Raw genomic sequence first — 22,521 nt, forward strand, 5'->3', positions numbered from 1 at the left:
GTTTTGTCTAGTCGGTGGTGGTTGCTCCCATATCCAAGAAGGTCATGTGCCTCGCCACGTCAGTACTGGGAACCTTTTATGGAAATTAATATTTAATGGAATTAATAACTTAAGGTGACTTGGGTCGAACGTGTTAAGTTCCGCAGGAGATCCAAGTCAAAACCTAAAAGAACAAATAGATTAAGTTTTGGATCAAACGTGTTAAGTTCCGCAGGCGATCCAAAATTTAATTTAAAAGAACACATGGTAGCTAGGAAAAGGTTCAGACCTTTGTACAAAATTTTTGTACAGTGGAACCTATAGGTTTTCCGAGTAGCAACCAACAATGGTCAAAGAAGTGACCAGATGCTAGGCATGATGTACCAACGGGTCAAGGTTGACCGGATGTTGGGTTGAGAGGCTTAGGACTTGGTTTTGGGCAAAAACCAAGTGCTGGATCGATCAGTGGATCGATCCAGGAGATGGATCGATCCAGGCCTTTCCTAAGCGAACAGAGAGCCTCTGGATCGATCCGTGGATCGATCCAGATGTCCCAATCGATCAGTGGATCGATTGGGACGCGGCTGCTTCGCACGATAAGCGCTGGATCGATCCATGGATCGATCCAGGCGTTTTTCCCAGAGCACAGAGGCGCTCTGGATCGATCCGTGGATCGATCCAAAGCCTCCCCGATCGATTGGGAACATTCGAATCGATCGGGATCCGACCGTTGGCGTCGATAAAGGCCGCAGGCGCATGATTCCTTCGGCATCTCTTCACCGATTCACTCCAGATCTCTCGCCAGCTCCTCCACAGCACTCACAAAGCTCAGATCGGCAGTTCTTGAAGGATCTTGGAAGTTCTCCAAGTCAAGAGGCGGATCAAAGCCAAGAAGAGAAGCTAGGGTTAGGGTTTATACTCATTGTAAGCTTGTATTTCTTGTATCCTTTCCCTCTCTTCTTGTATTGAGTCTTGTAGGGCTTCTCCGCCCTTGGTAGTTACCATAAAGGAGAGTTTTATTAGCGGAGGGTGTGTGTGTTGGTGTGGATCCTTGGATTAGTCACCTCTTGTGAGGTGGATACCAAGTAAACCAACCGTGTTAGCGTTGTGTGATTGTTTCTTTGTATTTCCGCTGCACATCTTTGAAAAAACAAGCAACGCCGAGCACCGAGAGAACGTGACGAGCTATTCACCCCCCCTCTAGCTACTTTTGGTCCTAACACTTCTGAGACGATCAGGCTCTGATACCAATTGTAGGTGCAGCGGAGGCCGGCAAGAGGGGGGTGAATTGCTGAAAACAAAAATAAAAACACCCTCCTCGTACTTTCAACTCAATTAGTGCAATAGTGATAAAATAGTAAAGCAATCAAAAATAAATATAGAAAGACAGAGAAGACCGAGATTTAACCTGGTTACAACCAAGACGGTTGTTAATCCAGGGCGATGAAAAGCTCAGTAGGAAAATTCTCCTTCTCTGAAGGCGGAGAAGCCTTTTACACTTTGGAAGCTTAGAACTATTGCTAGAAAATAGTACACAGTTGATTGCTTGAGTTGTTGTGAATTCCTAGCTCCAGGGGCCTTTAAATAGCCTCTGGAAATCTGATCTCGAAGGTCCAAGGTGCCTCCAATAGGGGTCCAAGGCGCCTCCAATAGGTGAGCGGATAAAACTTTATCCGAACCTTAAAACGGTCACTTTGACCTGTTGAAGGCGCCTTCAACAAGGTTGAAGGCGCCTTCAAGCTGGAGGCGCCTCCAAGCCTGATGGAGGCACCTCCAAGCTGGCAGCTCCAATTCCAGCATGCTTTCTCCAGCTTCCGACGCTCCGTTCTTTTGGGTGATTGCGGCCAACCGGAATAGGGCTCACCCGAACCCAATTCCCGGCCTTCTCCTCGAGTAGCCTTCTGTCCCGGCTTAACGTTCCTTGAATGTCGCGCACGCTCTTCACGCCCACCGGAGTACTCTTCCGCAGCTCTCTCGTCCTTCGGACGCACCGAGCCCGTCGGCTCCCTTCCCGTGCCATCCTTCTCGCTAGCTGCGTCTTCCGCTCGACTTCCTGTGCTCCTAAGCTCCTGCACACTAAGACACAGGGATCAAACACAGCAGGACCTAACCAACTTGGTTGATCACATCAAAACTACCACGGGGTCCAACATCATGTTGGACCTGATATTCTAGCATATCAAGCCCTACGTGAGCTTAATATTCTAGCATATCAGGCCCAAAATAAGGCTGAGATGTTTCGTAACGTTCGATCACCTCTAGGGATCTTTAAATTAGTAATGGATAGCATCGTTGGAGTCCTTAGAATACTAGAAACTCACAAGACTTGAAATGGCCGTGATTAGAGATGTGTAGGTCCATTAGTGGATTTTTGTCAAAACCCATTAATGACCCTACAGTACTTGGATTTCTCTAAAATCGCCTTCCCTATCATGGTTTGAGTTTATAAAATCTATATATGATATCAAAACTTAGTTTTAACTAATAAAAATGAAACTCTTGCTTTGTGCCAGTTAGCACAGAACGTGTGTACTTATTGGATTATTTCTTTAAATAAACATCATTAAATTTACAACAACATCAAGTACCACCATTTTATTAACAACTTAGTTAGAGGTTAAATTGATATTGCACTACTATTAGCAATTTCCAATCACACACTGTAGCCTTAAAACACACCGTTGGACCTGGCCTACTAGAATTTCTATACTTTTTCGCAATCCGTAGTGAGTTTATAGTTTATAGAAGGGAGAGATGGTGTCAAGTTTTAGATTTATGGAGCAAGAATTTAGAAGTGATTGGCTAAACAAAGCGGGCAAGGTCCCAACCTATCAGGCCCAACGTTGGGCCTGATATGTTAGCATATCAAGCCCAACGTGGGTCTGAGATTTTAGTATATCAGACCCAAAATAAGGCTGAGGTGTTTCGTAACGTTCGATCACCTTTAGGGATCTTTAAATTAGTAATAGATAGCAGCGTTGGAGTCCTTAGAATACAAGAAACTCACAAGACTTGAAATGAGCACAATCAAAGATGTGTAGGTTCATCAGTGGGTTTTGGTCAAAACCCATTAATGGACCTACGATACTTGGATTTCTCTAAAATTACCTTCACTATCAAAGTTTGAGTTTGTAGAATCTATATATGGTGTCAAAACTTAGTTTTAACCAATAAAAATGAAGCTCTTGCTCCGTGCCAATTGGCACGAAACATGTGCACCTATTGGATTCCTTTAAATGAACATCATTAAATTTACAACAACACCATGTACCACCATTTTATTTTTTAGTGACAACTTAATTAGAGGTTAAAGGAATATTGTGCTACTATTAGCAATTTCTAATCACACATTGTAGCCTTAAAATCCATTGTTGGGCATGACCTACTAGAATTTCTATACATTTTCGCAATCCGTAGTAAGTTTATAATTTATAGAAGGGAGAGATGATCTCAAGTTTTAGATTTGTGGAATAAGAATTTGGAAGTGATCGGCTGAACAAAGCGGCCAAGGTCTCAACCTATCAGACCCAAAATAAGACTGAGATATTCCGTAACGTTTGATCACCTTTAAGGATCTTTAAATTAATAATTGATAGCACTGTTGTAGTCCTTATAATACTATAAATTTATAAGACTTGAAATGAGCGTGATCAGAGATGTGTAGGTCCATCAATAGGTTTTGGTCAAAACCTATTGATGACCTTACGGTACTTGGATTTCTCTAAAATCACCTTCCCCATCAAGATTTGAGTTTGTAGAATCTATATATAGTGTCAAAACTTAGTTTTAACCTTTACAAATGAAGCTCGTGCTCTGCGCCAGTTAGCACAAAACATGTGCACCTGAATTGTATTCTATTAGCAGTAACCACTGTCCTATTATTTTCAAGCATAACAACACTTATTTTGTTTAGGTCATAATTTATTTAGAGTTGAAAACAGATTTATAAGACTTTAAAATTTTCAACCCCAACCTATTGATTTTAAATGCACAGTTAGACTGAGCCTATTATATTTCTGAATATTCACAACTACTATCGAGTTTTTATTTTACAAAATTAATATATAGTGTGAAGTATTAATTCTGCCTTCCTGGTATTTGTTTACACTTCTCATATCATATATATCACTATATTAAAAACTGAATACTACAGACAACGATATAACAATAATAATTTTTGCACAATTATTTTTTTTTTACAACACTATAGATGCACTGCATACAAAATATAATGATCCATTCCTCCTGCTTACAAAATATTTAAATCAAGCATAATATTCCTGTATGCATATACATGTAAGTCAAGAATCAGAGGCTGGCGGCATTCTACAAGTCATTCGATTATGACCCATTTGTTTGCACCGGCTGCATTTGATTTTTACCTTCCCATTATATTTCGACTCAATCCTTGTCTTCTTTCACCTACTCGACAGCATAAGGATACGAGGACATAGAACTATAATGTTGTTTATGCCCCTAAGCCAAAATTCCTTACTTCGACATGGGTAAATACGATCCATGTATGTCACATTCCAATTATGTGAATGAAAAAAATGCTCACAATATGAAAGTATATTCATGTTCTGGTGAACGATGACAACAATAGCATGTGAGCAAGGCAATCCTGAGATTTGAAACTCCCCGCAGTTACAATAATTTATTTCTAAATCAACAATGAATGAAACACCCATGTCTCAACTTCTATTTCAAATTGAGAGTAGCGGTGAACTTCAACGTTGTAGTTCTTAACCGCTGTTGTTCTATGAACTCTTCTATTAAAACTCTTATTTTACAATGCCGTCAAACATCGCGAGAAGGTATAACAAGTGGAGGAGGTTCATGATCGCTTCGTGTTTATAAGACCAGTAAGAGGGATGGAGGGAGAGAGGAGGTGTGAGGACGTGTATCCGAACTATAAAATGATTTTCAATTACAAATGTGACTTGAATGCTTGAAAAATGATGATTGACAAGAGGAAATTGACGGTAGGGGTAAAAAGAGAACTTTATTTTTTTATTATGCACCATTTGATATAAACAACATTATGATATATTTTTTAATAAATATGTAATTCTACGTATGTCTTTTGATAAATTATCATTATAAATAAGTAGATAATTATATTAATTTAGGTATCACATATTGTCAACTACAATTTAAATATTATATATTTTGTAGGATGGATTTTTTTTTTTTTAATCTACCGCTAGTTATTCCCTCCTGACCGATTAATTTTAAACTCAGTTTGGTTCTATAAATGTTTTTTTTTCACTTGGTAAATTCAGGAGTTGAAATGCCTCAATAATTTAACATGTCAGATTTATCATTTTATTATAAGAAAAATATTCTACAATATACCATATCTGAATACTTAGAAAAATGTATGGCACCCTACTACACTATAGCCTAGGGCTTATACAAAGAAATTTGTTATTATTATTTATAATTTTTTAGTTGATATTAAATATTTAATTTTTTAATCAACTAATCCTGAGTGGTCGATCTGCCCATATGAAAATTTTTCATTGATCACTAAATACATCGAAAAACGCTCATGAAAGTTCATACAAATGATTACTTTTTTTAAGACCATTTTTCAACGGAAGAAAAAATCATTTACAATGTACTGTAACTGAAACTCGGACCTTAGATCCTTTGATTATTCATTTAAGGGACTAACCATTATATCGTTATCGAACATTAAACAATGAAATATAGATGTGTCAATTCGGGTGGATTAGGTTGGGTTCCAATCAGACTAAAAGAAATTATAAAAATTTCTAAGCCCAAACCTGAATACAATTCAAAATCCCCAAACTCAAATTCGAATCCCACTGTAAATAATCTGATTAAAAATAACTTTTTTACTATTTTTCTTATAATTCCTTACTTTTAAAATAAAATTTAATTTAATATAAAAAATAATTAAAATTTAAATTTTCTATCCAAATTTGATTCGAAAATCTTTAACTCAAAAATTCTCTGACCAAAATTTAAAAATCCTTAATCTGACCATGATTTTTTTTTTTTCAAATTCATTGGATTCATTTATGACATTCTTTAAAAAAAAAAAAAATCGAATCGGATTGATTTTTTAACACCCTTTTAAATCTTGCAATGAAAAAATTTAATTTAATAACAAAATCCTTAAAATCATATTTTAATATATCTAGAATTTTAAAATTGCATGGATGGATCATCGTACTAAGCGGCCCCGCGCTCCTCATCCAACCAACCGAAAGGTATGAATTCGTGTCGAGTATTGTCAGGTACCCATTAGCTTTCTCTCCTGCTTCGACTAGGCAACCCATGAGGTCCAACCAGTCTAAAGCTGACAGAGCAACTTGGGACCCGCATCCAGTCTCCCAATCAACAAAAGAGTAGGCAAGTGAAGGTTGTCAAGAAGGGTCGGTCCGACTATTTCCTTGCACAATTGCGGTCCCACCCTTGTCTGTCGTTCTCCAGAGCACGTAATTTTCCGTGGCAAAAAAGAATCAATAAGATGAAATTTACTAGGGCTGAACACGCGTCTTTCGGTGATTGGTTGTCACATGCATGTATGGTCGGCCATGACATGTGTGCCGCCTTCACATAACATGCATATGCGTTTTCCCGCGCGAAAACAGAGGGAGATCCATCGCCGGTATAAAAGACGGCGGGAGAAAAGGGAGGGAAACAAGGAGGCGGAGGAGAGAGAGAGAGAGCAGGGTTGTGTGCGGCATCGATCCCCAAACCCTACAGTCGGCGATTTCGGCCTCGATCCGCTGCCGCCGGTTTCGTTTCCTGCTGGATCCGTCAATTCCGGTGATCTCCGGCAGCTTTTGGTCGGGGCAGAGAGAAGTTACCAACTTTGCCTTGGAGGTTGCTGGCTCCTCGGCGCCGTCTTTGGTTGGATCTACCCTTCGGCGAGTTTCGGAGCCAAGAAGGTTGGTCGGCTAGGGTTTCTGAGGATAAATTTTTAGTAGATAGCAGATAGGTGGTGGTTGGACATGGAGGACGTGAAGCCGTCGATTGCATCGCTTGAGGGTGACGGAGGCGCCATGGAAGCTCGTTTTATTGATGTGTGCAAGGTTTGCTGGAATTTGTCGTCTAATTAATTATCACATGTGATTCTTTTGATCTGGTTTATCCGATCTAACTATTTTCCTCTTTTGGGTGATTTGCTGATTTGTTATGCAGAGTAAGCTGACTCTTGACGAGGGCATGCTTAGACAAGCTATCTTTTTATTCAAGGAAACCAAACACTTCCTCTTGGCAAATATGTCCGCTATCGGAAGTGGATCGGTAAGGGAATTTGGGCTGTCGTTTGGGGGGTTAAGGGTTTAAGTTTAGTCGTTTCGTTATCAAAATTACTCATTTTGTAGCCTGAAGAGATCGAGAGGTTTTGGTCTGCAATTACTTTGTATTGTGTGACAAAGCTAGGGAAGGGGAGACTTAAGCAAGACAAGGAAGAAAATGGCATCACGCTCTGTCAGATACTGAGAATATTTAAGCTGAAGTGAGTTACTTTTCTTGTTTAATCCCTTTTCACTGTTGGGTTTTTGTGTTTGTGAGGCTGAACCTTTGTTTTCTACTTGTAGTGTTGTGGATTTCTTCAAAGAGATGCCACAATTTTGTCTGAAGGCAGGTTACATATTAAGTGGTTTATATGGTTCAGACTGGGAGAAGAGGCTTGAGGTAAAAAAAAACATTCCTTTCTGTTATCTTGACTAAGCAACTGGTCACTGATTTCAGATTCTTCTCTTTCCTCGCATATAGTTCCATGTTGTCTACCCCAGATAGTTAGAGCTCATGTTTTCTTGTTGGTTAGGTGAAGGAGCTACAGGCGAACATTGTTCACTTATGTCTTCTTAGCAGGTATTCTTTCAATCTACTGATACTTGTACTATTGGCTGACATTTCAAGTGCTTATGTGTATACCACAACATTTGCATTGTAACTAATGATTATTGAACTTATTTGTCTGATTACCGGTGACATATTGCCTATCAATAAAACTTGCAATGCTTTTCGTAGTTATTTTTATTAATTCTAAACAACCATCAATTGGATCAGAAAAGAGAAAAAAAAATCCAAGTATCACATCATGTCAAGAATCATCACTTAGTTCTTTGTGCTTGTTGAGATTGGTTCTTTCCTCTACCAACATTATAACCTAAATCGCTTGGCTTGTTCGCCCTAATTTTCTGTGCAATGACTTTTTAATAGTTTTTGGTTGGAAATGAATGATTACTTTTATAAGGGAGGTTGGAAAATAATTATATCTCAAATTCTTGTGGTATTTGTATCTAGCAAAAGAATTAATGGTTTCATTTTTATGATCATCATATGTTCCTTTTTGCATTCCAGTCCAGATTAATTTTAGCATTTTCACATATTTTACTATGAGTGATGGAGTATGCATAAATAAGTTGTAATGATATCTCTGCGATGTTGGCAAAATTGGATGATCTGGAACTCTGGAAGGGATTATAACTCTGGTATTTCCTTTGTTATTGGATGATGTTCGTAAAATTGGATGAACTGTAAAGGATTTATTTCAGAATTTGATATTTTTTCCCTTTTGTTGGATTTTTCCTTTGCAACTTTTAGTTGGAGACCTACTTGTCTTTCAAATTTTAAAATTAAATGGTAGAAATGGATTGACATTTCACATATTTAGCTACAAGGTGGCGGTCATCAACAAATTGTATAATTGGATGAGCTGGAAGGGATTATAACTCTGACAATTCCTTTGTTATTGTCATTGGGAATGATTTTAATATTGTTTTCAGAATTTGATTTCCCTTTTGTTGATTTTTTTCCTTTGCAACTTATAGTTAGAGAAGCTACTTGTCTTATGAATTTCAAAATCAAATATTAGAAATGGATTTGCATTTCATGGTGCATTGGATGACACTATGATGCATTTGTTGGTAACCTCTGGACCTAGAATTAGTGTGACTGACTTCCTTTTACATATACCTGCATGGCTGTAAAACTTTAGATTTCTAAAAATGGTTGACATTTGCTAGCTGTTCAGATTTTAAAATACCATTTCCAATTTGCAGTTGAAGTGGATGTATTTCTGATGTCCAATATACAGCTTGTTTCTTATATAATATAATTCTAGATTGAAATTGTCATAGTTGTAATTATTGTATGTTAACTATATAATCTCAAGTAAGCTTATCATGATGAAACGGATCAGGTACTATAAACGAGCATACCAAGAGTTATTCATGCAAACTGATACAAGCAACGGTCATGATTCAACAATTTCTACTTGTGAAAAGGGTTATATTTCTGACTACCATCGATTTGGATGGCTATTATTTTTAGCTCTCCGCATACATGCATTTGGACGCTTCAAGGATCTTGTGACATGTACTAATGGACTAGTTTCCATACTGGTTAGTCTGTGGAACATATATTTCAAACTTCTATGCCAGTGTAACACTTCCAAAGTTCCTTATTACTGTTTTTTTCCCATGTAGGCTATACTTATTCTCCACGCGCCCAAACATATCAGGAAATTTAGTATTCAAGACTCACCAATTTTTGGTAATTACATCTTGTACCTTTGTTTCATTTCCAGGATTGTGAGTCAATCATTTGTGTACTGTTTCTCATCTTAGTTGTGATGGCTAATATGGCATTCCATTTTCAGCTAAACGGTCAGATAAGGGAGTCAACCTTTTAGCTTCTCTATGTGAGAAATATGATGCCTCAGAGGACGAACTGCGGGGAGTAATGGAAATGGCAAATAACTTGATAGTGGGCATATTGAAGAAAAAACCACAAGAAGCTTCAAATGCAAAGAATGAATGTCTGGCTTACATCAACACAGGTCCTAAGCCACCTTTACTGCCCTTTTACTTCATACACTTTCTTATATCTGTGTCATAATAGTTATTTCTATGTTATAGATGGCTTGACCTATTTTGATGACCTCTTGGAGGAAAAGTCATTACAGTCAAGTATACTTATCTTAGAGAAAGATTACGAAGATGCAATCCTTAAAGGTGAGCTAGATGAGCGAATGTTTGTTAATGACAGCGACAGTCTAATTGGCAGTGGAAGCTTATCTGGAGGCATTATTAACATGTGCGGAACAAAGGTATGGTTCTGCAGCATATGCTTCTTTTAATTTATCGCAATCTGTCTGATTGTTTGATGTTGTTCAATCGTAGAGAAAGTATGAGTTAATTGCTTCACCAGCAAAGTCTATCACAAGTCCATTGTCTCCACCATGTTCTCCTGGTTCTCCTTTGAAGGGAAGTCTTATAGGGAGTGCTAAGTTGGCTCCTGTTACTCCAGTGAGCTCCGCTATGACTATGGCAAAGTGGCTTCGAAACATTATATCTCCTCTTCCTTCAAGGCCCTCGCCGGAGCTTCTTCGTTTTCTTTCAACTTGTGACAAGGATATAACCAGTGAAGTAACACAAAGAGCCAACATTATTCTTGGAGCTATTTTTCTTTCCTCTGCTTTTGGAGATAGGCATATTTCAGGTAGCATGCAGAGTTCTGCTCGGATGGATAGTATATGGGCTGAGCAGAGAAAGTTGGAGGCGCTTAAGTTGTACTACAGGGTTTTGGAGGCAATGTGTAGAGCAGAATCACATATATTAAATGGAAGCAATCTTACTTCATTGTTATCAAATGAACGATTTCATCGCTGCATGCTTGCTTGTTCATCTGAACTAGTTTTGACTGCGCATAAGACTGTTACCTTGATGTTTCCTGCTGTTTTGGAGAAAACAGGCATTACAGCCTTTGATTTGAGCAAGGTCATAGAGAGTTATGTCAGGCATGAGGAAAGCCTTCCGCGTGAGTTGAAAAGACATTTAAATTCTCTGGAAGAGAGGCTCTTAGAAAGCATGGCATGGGAAAAAGGTTCCTCGATGTATAATTCTTTGATAGTAGCCCGACCAGTTCTTTCTACAGAAATAAATCGTTTAGGATTATTAGCAGAACCAATGCCATCTCTCGATACAATCGCTGGGAATTATAATGTTTCTTCTGGAGGCCTGACTCTACCTTTCCCAAAATCTGAACATTCCCCAGGTTTGTAGCGTCATTCTGTGAAGCTTGCAATTTGTCTCTTTTCAGTGGCATACTAAGTTATTTTTGGAACTATAATTGTGTGTGTTTGTTTGTTTGGAAGTTGATTGCTTGTTAATCATGCAAGTTTATCTTAGACATGCACAAAACCATATTCTTAGGAGGATAAGCACATGGTGTAGCTAGTTCTTGTAAAACTATACAGTGTTTTTAAGCAACCTAAGCCGCATTAAATTAGCTTCTGTCTCTTGGTTTGATCATTTCCCATTTAGGATTCACAAAGTTTAGTTGGTGAATCCTGCAGGAGTATCTGATTTCTGCAATCTGTGTTTCTAATGGTCAGTGTCGCAAGAAACTTAATTTAGGTTTTTTTTCCCAATAACCAAAGCCAACCATAGTTCACCTATTGTATTCAAGAAAAGAGATGGTAGTTGTGTACTTGTTAACAAATCTGTCCTTTGACAAGATTCAATGCTGAAGTTTGCTCTCTGTTTTCATGTAGCTATGTGGTGATTGCATGGTGACTATGCTATTGCAGCAAGCATTTTGAGCTACTGAAACCATTCCTGTTCAAATACCTAGTTTTTCTGACCTTGTAATTAACGGTTACACAGACGTTGCATCTTGTGCACCATCTTATATTAACATGTTTCCTGACTCAGATTATATCATTATATGTTTATTCATTCCTGAAGTACTGAACTAAATGGTTATTCTCCGACTGGTGTTACAGAACAAAATGAAGACCCTAGATCTCCAAAGAAAGCATGCAATGAATACAGAAATGTGTTAATAGAACGAAACTTCCTAAAATCACCTGTGAAGGATCGTGGCTTCTGTAGTCCCAAATCTAAACTACCTCTTCAATCTGCTTTTGCAAGGTTAATAACTTTGCTTAGATATATGTTTTATTCCATTTACCCAAATCTTTCTGTTTCTGAATCTAAAAAGTAAATTTGTATTCAGCCCAACACGACCAAATCCAACTGGAGGAGGGGAAACTTGTGCAGAAACAGGGATCAATGTCTTCTTTAGTAAGGTTAAATATGAACCTTGAATTAATATAGATGCACGTATAAATGCTGCCCTTGCGACAGAGTTGTGGTGACTTATTTGTTCTTCCAATTATTCCCTTTCTTTTGGTGCTTCATAGATTACAAAGCTGGCAGCTATCAGAATCAAAAGCTTGAGTGAAAGGCTTCAGTTGTCCCAGCAAATTCTAGAGCGCATCTATTCTCTCATTCAGCAGATTCTTGTTCACCGAACTCTTCTTTTTTTTAATCGGCATATTGATCAATTAATTCTTTGTAGCTTCTATGGGGTTGCCAAGGTATAACTCTGATGACCAGGAGTGAGTTCCTTTTCCATTTCTTGTAAGCTGTGAAAGGCATGTGAATCTTGCATTCTTTCCACAGATTTCTCAACTCAGCCTAACCTTTAAGGAGATCATATACAACTACAGAAAGCAATCACAATGTAAACCTCAAGTTTTTCGCAGTGTTTTTGTTCACTGGCCATCGAACAGCCGAAATGGAGTAATATATCTTTACTCTGTTCCATTTAAATGGAAGATTTATGAATCCATTCTGACATATATGTGAACAGAAAACAGGGCAGGAGCATGTTGATATCATTACATTTTACAATGAGGTATTTGTTCCTTCAGTGAAGCCTCTGTTGGTTGAACTAGGGCATGCCGGTGTGAGTAATACTAGCAACAAAACCATTGAAGACAAAATTAGTTCTGATGGTAAGTTTGTTTTATTTTATTTCAAAATGTTACACTATGTTGCATGATCTATGAAGCATTGCTAAGAACATGTAAAACAGGCCAAATTCCAGGATCGCCTAGGATGTCCTCCTTTCCACATCTTCCTGACATGTCTCCAAAGAAAGTCTCCGCTGGTCATAATGTATATGTTTCGCCTCTGCGATCATCTAAGGTGTGCAGTTTTCTGCAATTTTCATGTCAATTTCATCAGTTTCTTGTTTATCCATGTAGATCTAGTGTCTAAGCATGTTTTATAGGAATTGGTCTCCATTATGTTTTCAACTGATAACTGATTTCTGAATCTAAAGCACAACAGTTGGAATAAAAATTAGGAGAAATGGATTCAATGCTTGTGCATGTAGAAAAAAAAAGAAATCATTTACAATCTTATTTGATTCAAGAAGGTTTAGACCAAAATCTAACCTTCATGATTTAATGCCCTTCTCTAATTTATGCGAAAGCATCATTCAATGTTTCCAGATGGATGCCTTGCTCTCTCCAAGCTCAAAGAGTTACTATGCATGTGTTGGCGAAAGCACCCACGCGTATCAGAGCCCCTCGAAAGATCTGTCAGCCATCAACGACCGTCTAAACTGGTATTTCATGAGATGTCACTTATACCATTTGACCTCCCTGTTGGATACCTTGATTCAATGCCTCTCATCTGCAGTGGAAGAAAGGTCAGTGGCAGACTAAATTTCGATGTGCTAAGCGACTTCGTTGTAGCTAGGAGTCTCCAGAACGGTGCTGCTGCTGCTGCTGCTCCAGGCACTGATGATGCTCTGACTTTAAAGTCAACTGTAAAAGCTGAGCAACCTGATAGCTGAAGTGTTCACAGTGTGGTAGTCTAATCAATCTGATCTATGCTAACTTACCACTTAGATGAAGTTCCTAACCTCTTTCACTGACTAGTTGTCAACAGGGGTCTGACACAAGCAATTAGCTCAAAACTTGATGCCGTAGAATTCTAAAAATCAAATCTTGCTTCTTTCGCAGCCTCCAAGTTTCTGAATGTGTTATTTCCGAATATTTATAGCGAAAAAGGCCAGATCTAGTGTGATTGGCAATAAACGTTCAGGTTTCTATGATGTTTTTCTACCTGGTCAGTGATTGAGGGATGTATATTTGCTAGTTTCTTGATTACCAGAAGAAAGTTTCTTTCCCTTTTGCCTATTAATTGTTCTTTAAATGATTCTATATTGTTCATGGAGGGCATTTATAGGATGGCGAAGGCCAACTTCCCAGAGGAAATGTTTTTTATTTTTGATTTCTTAAAATTATCTTTTAAAATATTTTGAATAATATGTTTTTATTTTTAGGAATAACCAATACAAAGATCTGGAGTTTCAATCCTGTTCCACTTAGTTCTACATATCTTTACCTTTCTCTTGTTATATGAATCAAATGTTTCAATTCGTCTGGGAAAAGTCGTTTCCTTCTCAACAGTCTTTGTCATTTGATACAATAGCGTTCATATAGAATATTAGAACTTAAGATCCATTATCTAATGAACTCTCGCTTCCAAGTCATTTATGGCGAAGAATCAACAAAGGTCGACAAAATGTAACGTAGAAAGAAAATGTCACCAAAATCTATGGTTTTAACACGCCTTTGCAAGAATCTTAAAGAGTCTCAAGGGAATTTGTTATTGTTCACTCAACGCAGACTGTAGTAGATCTCGAAAAGATTTTTAAGTTAAAAACAGTATATACATCAATACTAACTCATCCATTAACATCTCTAATCTTATAATACTTGGCTGATGAATAATACTAAGGTACAGAAAATTTATTGATCGCAAGTACAAATGATGACTGAAAAGAGTGGAGGGACAAGAAGTACCTTCAGATGAATTTGCAAAAAAAGGAGCCCATGTTCCGGTCTTCAGTCACTGACAATAGTGTCATCAATAATACTAGAATTTGCCTCATGCTTGGCCTCTGATGGGGATTCTCTTGGGTGCAACACTTTGCCAACAAGGCCATCTAGAGAAAAGCAAAGATCTTTAAGGAATATTTACTGTTTAATGGGTTCTTGCATCTGGTGAAGTGAGACTTAAAATAACAATAAGTGAATAAATTTCCTCGAACAGATTTTAAAGCATTCGAATTTACTGATCTATATCTACTACCAGCAAGTGTCGTGGCTCTTGCATTAATCTTAAAAGTATTTGAATTTGTTGTTCTATCTTTGCCACTTGCAAGCAAGTATCGTGGTCATGTTTATTTAGGTGTTGCAGTTTTATTTACCGTGTGCTTTGGTATTGTTTGAGCGAATGTCAATGATTACAATAGAATAACAAATTCAAATGCTTTAAGATTATGCAAGAAATTTATCCACTTGTTATTTTAAGTCCCCTTCGCCATATGCTCAGTGAAAGAGGATTTCATATAACTATTGTCCTGTTTAAGGGACTAGTTCCTCACCGCGAGAACAGAGTAGAGTGGATAGTCCTGATTGAGCCGAGGATCAACAAGCTTTTTCAGTTCTTCCTTTGGATCAGGTTTGCCAAGGGCTTCCTCGAACTGCATTTTTTCAATGGTGTGTAAATAGAATGTCTTTTTAATTTCCTGATGATCAAATATGGATGTCATGCATAGAATGATTAGGGAAGTGCAATATAACTAGAGCAGCCAATCCCCTTGGTTCTGTAGCCGAGCCATTTGTTAAAGAACAACTCCAAATGCATAGACATCCACCTTTAGAGAAATTTTACCATGTGAATCTGCAAGAGAAACCAGCCGTAGTGAATTAGTTATTTTCTTTATACATCACATGAATTTGTGAGTTGATAATGAAAAGCAAAAACCATCTTGTTTCATTCATTGTAGAGATGAAAATAGTGAGAACAAAGATGTATCTTAAACTAGAGAGAAGCATCAATGCTTCTTACTCCGGAGGCATATAACCAAATGTACCAACAAGCTTTGATTGCAAAGCTACACCTACTTCAGTGAGTTTTGCTAAACCAAAATCTGCAACCTTCAAAATACACAAATTTCCAGCATTCAGTGCGAGCATTTATCTTGCAATCCAACAAGTACCTTGCTCGGAAGTTCTTGTCAATCAGTATATTAGATGATTTGATATCACGATGTATATACACTGGATTGGTATGCTCATGGATATACTCCAGACCCCTGGCTGAATCAAGGGCAATTTGTATCCTTGTAAGCCAGGGCAAAGGCTCTCTACCTACATGAAAATATATTAAAATATAGCAAATGGTACTTCATCTAGGACGATGGGGCTTCAAATTAATCAATTCAAGATTGATTTTTTACTTTGTGTAGACTCTTACCTAACCCACGCAAATGCTCACTTAAGTTACCATTTTCAATAAACTCATAAACAAGGAACAAGGAAACCTCAGTACAGTATCCAATCAAACGTACCTGCATAAAATGCTTAGTTTACCACGGTTCAGAAAAAGTGGCACAGAGAGAGGCATAACAATAACTATTTTGTTTTTTTTTGTCATAAGTTCTCCCATTCCATTAACTACTAGATTAGGGGCATTCCAAATTCCACTTCAGTCAATGAGGTTATCCAAGGCTCTTATTCAGTATTATGTATTCTAGCAAGAATCTGAAACAAAATGGAATCCAAATAAGAAGTGACTTGACTATTTCAACTGTGTTGACACCAAGCATCATGGGTTGGGATGCAGAAAGCCCTTTTCTAGAGAAACTGTGTAAGGTAAATGTTCACTTATTCAATCTGTTATAAATGATTGATCAGATTGGTAAAAAAAGGCAAACAGCATTCAAAACCAATCGACAAGTGTAGTTGACTATGAGCACTATTGAAGAATGGTTAATCCCGTCTATCCATATGTGAATGGATTTAGATGTATGCAGAATTTAGTAAGATCATTAAGCTAGAACCAATAGCATTGAACCTCCAAAGCCTTGGTAGAAGGCTAAGATATAAGCAAAGGCTACTGGCAGTTAATAAGTCTTCTAGAAGTTGTTATGCCGTACAACAATAACTCATGAGTCCCAACTATTTAAGGTCAGCTCCATGCCTACATCCATTTATGTGACCACTGGAGTAAAAACAAAAGCCAATTTCAGAAAATTATTCGAGAAATTATCAAAATACTTCCATAAGGTTTGGCAACACTCGGGATTCCCAAGTGAAAACAAATCCTGAAGAAATGGAAAGAGAAAAAAAGCCAACCAAAATAGGTTATCCTGACTATGCATGATGCACCGAATGAATTAAAGCTTTACCAAATTCAAGTGCTGAACATTCGTTAAGACTTTCAGTTCGGCAAGAAATTTATTAGTTGCCCACATGTCCATTTTCTTGATTGCAGCTTTCTGCAGAAGAGACCAAATATTAGGAGAGAGGTTCTGTAAGGAAGAACAAATTAAATCGAGCAGACAAAAAAAATAACTGAAAATTCTGTAGGTGCCGCAAAGAGAAGTCATCATAAAAGTACAATTTCAGCTCATAACTAAGAGTATGTATCTAACCTTTCAAGTTTGATAGAGGTTGATCCAGCAGTCCAATTATTGATATTAAAGTGAAACATATAAATTGCAGTCATTGAACTACTCTAAATACTAAAAGTTGATCTCTCAAAGTTTTGTTCTTATGATCATTATAGAACCTAGTAACCATGTCATGGAAAAGAATATAAATCCAATAAAGTGGGATAAACAAAATATTCTGACTTGATTTGATTGGTGGGCATTTTCCCACAACCATAGAGGATCCATTCATAAAAGCAGTTCAAATTCACTGACATTATAATTGCATCATGCAGCTAACCTCTCCTCTAAGGTCTGCATAATAAACCAGTCCAAAGCCACCCCCTCCAATTTTATTTATCCTGCTAAAATCATTGGTAGCACTAGCAAGCTCTTCATAAGAGAATTTCACTGATCTGTCAATAGTGAAGCCTGTGAATGGGGAACTAACCACTCGGGATGAAACTTACTGTATATTGAAACTTCAGCTTCAAAAGGAAAACAATGTGTTAGTGGCCAACAAATATTAAGTTCTTACATGCTGAAAACAAGCTTGAGGATAAGAAGGAATTAATGTCTTCATCACAAAGGAGTTTAGAAAGTTTTTCAAAGGTGGAATAATCCAAAATTTGGAGAACTGAGTTACTTTCACGATATTGGAAAGAGATCATTCATGAGCCAAACATAAACAAATCTCATCCCTATTCATTTGACAGAAAGATCCCAATCAATTACAATTATCCTTCCTTTATATCAATATTGTAAACTGAATTGAGGCAAAGCTGACTAAAGTCATACTGATTCCATTGAGCCTTACCCTTTTCATTAAGATTACAATATTTACTGAAGTACCAATTTAACTCGGAATTACCACTAAATGGAGATAGAAAATACACTGACTGATTCGTGGTAAGTTAACACTTAGATATTGTTGTGAATTTCTTACAGCAGAAGAGCCAGCAAAAGGAAATGTGTGTTTCCTGCCATTTCTTTTAGTAACATTGGTGGAATGTAAGGATTGTGCTGAGGAAATGTTTACCCAGCACATGCTTGTATTGTTTTTGCTCAAATCGAGTGAAAGCAATACTATGCATGCTTTTGACCAGAAAATCGGTCAAAATCTAACCCAAAACATTTTCTAAAATAGAATAAATAATCATTTTTACATTTGTAAACAATAAATTTTTGCAAATCTAAACTTTCCCTCCATCTTTCTTTACTTCCAAGGAATCACAAATTAAAGTTATCTTTCCCTATCAATTTCTGCTTACTTTTTTTTGCACACATCCTTTCTTTCCCAATCTATCCTTCCACCTCTTCTTGCTAAATTGTTTCATCACGAATTCCTTATCTTTTTTAATTTTTTTTTTTCAAAGAAAATTCATCCATCAAAATCTATGTTTCTACCGTTTAGAACTTCATCATTACCTTACATAAGCAGAATTTTCATATTTAACCAGAACCAGATGAAATATGTCAAAAATTTTCCAGACTTCAACAACATATTATTGTTTGTAAAAAGAGTTTGATGCTTGCTTAGCTACATCTCTATCTAACCAGTATGTAACCATATGGTATGTAGATTTGGTCATTTGGGATTTCGATCAGTGATCCAGAAGTACCAATTAATACTCTTTTAAATGCAGCCTATAATGTATCAATGGTGTGCTATAGATGTCTCAGAGCATATAAATATATAGGGTAGACATCTTGTAATCCATTAGGGATTCCCTACCTGATTGCATTCATTTACTGATTGGTTTTCAAGTCCCCAAAAGAGTGCCCTTGCCAAGTGCCTTTCATGTGGCAAACTCTATGACGTTATATTATGCATTAACCAAGAACTGTTATATTTAATTTTCAATTATCATAGCAATCATAAGTTGAAACAATATTCCAATGAAGAAATTTAAAAAAAAACCATTGTTCTCCCATAAAAAACTGAAAGAGTTTGAGAATGAAGAAAACATAAAACACCCAATTTTGCAGTTCCTAATGTAATCTCAATATAAAATTATGATGACTGCGCAATATAAGATACCTTCTGCTGGTGATCGGAATGAAGCTACCTTTGAGTTCTTTCTCCTTTGAAGACAAATGTATAAACAAATTCCCAATTGTAATGCAACAAGTACAGCTACAATAATCCCAGAAATAGCATCCGCAGAAATTCCTGTTGGTTTTCACAACAGCAACAATAACCTCTTCAGGGAAATCAGTAATCCAGGAAGATTTATTTTTCCATGAGAGATTTATGCCCTTCTGCTATAATGATAAAAAATCGGTAGAACAGATAGGAAAACAAATAACCTGCACTGAATAGCACGGTAGTGCAAGATTTGTGTTAGACTACATTTAGAACAGTCAAAGTTCAAAGTTACTACTGGTGAACATCAATATTTACCTTGAAAGTGGGTGATAGTTTCCAATTGGGTCTGCAAAATTAAGTAACAAATGTTGTAATCAAGATAATGAAATAAAAGGATAGAAGAAAGATAAGAGACTCCTACACTGGATTAGCAAATGTAAGAAAAGAAAAATAGTCACACTTCATTAAAGCCAGCAGGGCAAATAAGCTCAGGCCCAGTGAGTCAAAACCATAAGCTTGACTACTGAAGGAGCATTCTAGACTAACTTTCGATCCTACGAGGCATCTTGGAGAGATTATAGAGACTTTGGAAAACCAAAAGACTCGTAGAAAAGAAGATTTTTTTTGTTTGTCGTGGAGTGCTTTCTGTTGTCCAAAGAGCACTAGAGGTTAAGTTTTTCACTTTTCTCCATCAATGTTCTACGGTTCATTGAGAAGGATACTTTACTCAGGGTCCATAGCAGGTGGCGTAGCACAGTGATGCAGTGCTATCGTGCAGTAAAGTCACAAGAATACAGGGTAAATGATGACAAGTCCACCAGGCAAACAATTTTGAAGTTTTTCTTTACAAAAAATATAAATATATATATCTACTTGCTTGCTTGAACAGTGTTGCTGAATCAAAATTTTCTCTCGACATGAAACAAGCTCACCTTTGGTCGGGATAAACACCGTTCCGGAAGTGAAATTTGACCCATGGTTATAACTCTGCAGCAAACTCTCTTGCGAGGTGAAGTTGTAAGCCGCGGACACGGACGACAGGTTCTCCCCTGGACGGATCGTGTACGTCTCGAACAGGCCATAGCCCCTCGACAGCGCCCCATTCCCGCAAGAGCAATTGACAATCACACTGATGTTCGCCCCAGTCGGCACGTTCTTCTCCTCGAAACTATTGAAATGGGTGGGCGCCTCAACCGTGGTCAGGTTGGCATACACCTTGCTGGCGATCCTTATGTAGGTGTACCCCGAGGGGACGCGGTAGGAGAAATTGTGGCCGAGGAAGTAGCCATTGATGCAGTCGCAGCTAAAGGGGACATGGAGTCGCCTCCCGATCTCGATGCTGTTGAGGTTAGAGACGTCGGGGTTGTAAGGGCCCAGAGAGCTGTTGTCGGATAAACCGAAGAGGGAAGCGATGTAGCTGGCGTTGTCGTTGGGAATTACTTGGTATGATCCGAGGGCGAGGCTGCAGCCGCTCCGTCAGTCGGATTCCGACGAGGGAAGGAAGGCGGCGAGGAGAAGGATTAGCGAGCAAAGAGAGCGCCAAGGCGTCATCTTGGAATGGGGCGATCGGAATCCCTTGCGAAGTTCCACGGCGATACATCGGGTATTTTTGAATCGGACGAATGGAAAGGCGAAACGTGTTAATCCGATGGGACATGGCAATGTATTGTCCACCCCGGTTCGTTGGGGGCGTAGTTGTCTTGAGTACAAGAATAAATGGGCCCCGCTTGCAGTACCAGTTATAAAGAGGGTAAGGCAATAATTGTCTTCTGACGGGTCAACCGTGTAGTATTTGAAATATATATTTTAGAATTAGTGTAAATACTTGTGCAATGCAATGATTTTTTTTTTTCTTTCAAAATGGAACCATTTATTTTTCGTTATCATAAAAATAAATACCCATATTAAAAAATATATCAAGAAAACACCTCATTTATTTTTTTATCTTAAAATAATTTTATTTTAATATTATTATAACAGTTGGATCCCAAACTATTACAACTTTGAAAAGGTTTTGATAAAAAAAAATAATTCTAATTAATTTTAACCAACTTTAACACTGATCAACATTATAATAATTCTGACCAAAAATACTATGATAATATTAAATTAAGAGTATTTTTTTAATATATATTGATGCGGTGATAAAAGGGCCCGTCTTGTACCGGTCAATTGCTAAGGTGGAGGTCAAAGTCAAGATGATCAATACTAGGATATCAAAAACCTCACCTATGGTGCACGAGTGGAGGTCAACTACAATGACTGATTAGTGCAGGTAATGTCCGATCGGCAAGAGGCTTGTCCGAACTGACCACCCGTCTAGCTCAGAACAATATGGTAAGATCGCCAGACGTTCAGAGTGGATCGACAGAGCACTAAGGAGACCGAAGCGCTTGTCCGATCGAGAGGGGACAAGCTACTATAGCTAGTCACCACAAGGAAGAATAGTTGAGGCCGATCGAGTCGAGTAGTCCCAAGTCGAGCGGTTACCGCGCTCGACCGAGCAGCGGGATCATTGTCGTATCTCTTAATATCCTTCTGGGAATAGTACCGCTGACACGAGGTATGATCAACAAGCGAATCATACGACGGAATTTTCTACTATTTTGTTAGGGATATGCATGCCCTGTCAAGGTATGATGTTAGAGGTACTTTCCTGATAGGTCCTTTATAGGACAAATTTGAGAACGTGCCCACACTTCGAGGAACATACACGTCGCCAGTTGGGGCGCTATATATGGGGGGGGGGGGGGTCTATGCACCGGCGGAGGTACACATTATTCACTATTTACGCCTGTGTTTGTTGTTGCTCTGTTTTCTTCCTTCTTTCCAATGACTGACTTGAGTATCGGAGGGTGAACACCGAAAACCCCTTCTTGACTCAACACTAACATTTCTTGTGTAATAGAGTGGAGCATGATTTATATTCGGTCAATACAACAATGATATCCTTAATTTATCATTTTCTCAAATTTCGGATAGGATCATGTAACATAATGTCTTTTAAATTTTTTTAATAGGTCGACATTATGGGGGCCGTTAAGATAACGGATCTACTTTTTTTTTATATACTTTTTTAATAAAATAAATATTTTTCTAAGAATGATAAGCTAAAGTTCGAAAGAAAAAAAAACCAGAAAAAGTAGAATTATTAATTTAAT

At 37.7% G+C, this 22,521-nt stretch overlaps 1 protein-coding gene and 1 pseudogene across 1 annotated transcript; one reads left to right on the forward strand and one right to left on the reverse strand.

The window, feature by feature from the left end:
* The first annotated feature begins 6,581 nt into the window (after positions 1-6,581).
* Positions 6,582-13,970, forward strand: LOC121977075 (retinoblastoma-related protein-like). Its single transcript, XM_042529588.1, has 18 exons — positions 6,582-7,049; positions 7,159-7,263; positions 7,344-7,477; positions 7,560-7,656; positions 7,790-7,836; positions 9,170-9,371; positions 9,456-9,522; positions 9,629-9,808; positions 9,888-10,078; positions 10,152-11,025; positions 11,756-11,903; positions 11,989-12,061; positions 12,176-12,352; positions 12,438-12,557; positions 12,628-12,772; positions 12,853-12,965; positions 13,274-13,389; positions 13,464-13,970. The coding sequence occupies exons 1-18, from the start codon at positions 6,969-6,971 to the stop codon at positions 13,618-13,620; spliced, it is 3,027 nt and encodes a 1,008-aa protein (XP_042385522.1). The 5' UTR covers positions 6,582-6,968; the 3' UTR covers positions 13,621-13,970.
* Positions 13,971-15,339: 1,369 nt separating this feature from the next.
* Positions 15,340-21,031, reverse strand: LOC121977077 (annotated as a pseudogene).
* Between the last annotated feature and the right edge of the window lie 1,490 nt (positions 21,032-22,521).

Source organism: Zingiber officinale, chromosome 4B (assembly GCF_018446385.1).
Source record: "Zingiber officinale cultivar Zhangliang chromosome 4B, Zo_v1.1, whole genome shotgun sequence".
Classification (NCBI taxonomy): domain Eukaryota; kingdom Viridiplantae; phylum Streptophyta; class Magnoliopsida; order Zingiberales; family Zingiberaceae; genus Zingiber; species Zingiber officinale.

Bases quoted from the DNA above. Each gene is read 5' to 3' on its own strand.
- LOC121977075 (XM_042529588.1), top strand. From the start codon at position 6,969: ATGGAGGACGTGAAGCCGTCGATTGCATCGCTTGAGGGTGACGGAGGC. The intron at 12,558-12,627 runs GTAATATATCTT...ATATGTGAACAG, and splicing joins CATCGAACAGCCGAAATGGA to AAAACAGGGCAGGAGCATGT. The intron at 12,773-12,852 runs GTAAGTTTGTTT...CATGTAAAACAG, and splicing joins AGACAAAATTAGTTCTGATG to GCCAAATTCCAGGATCGCCT.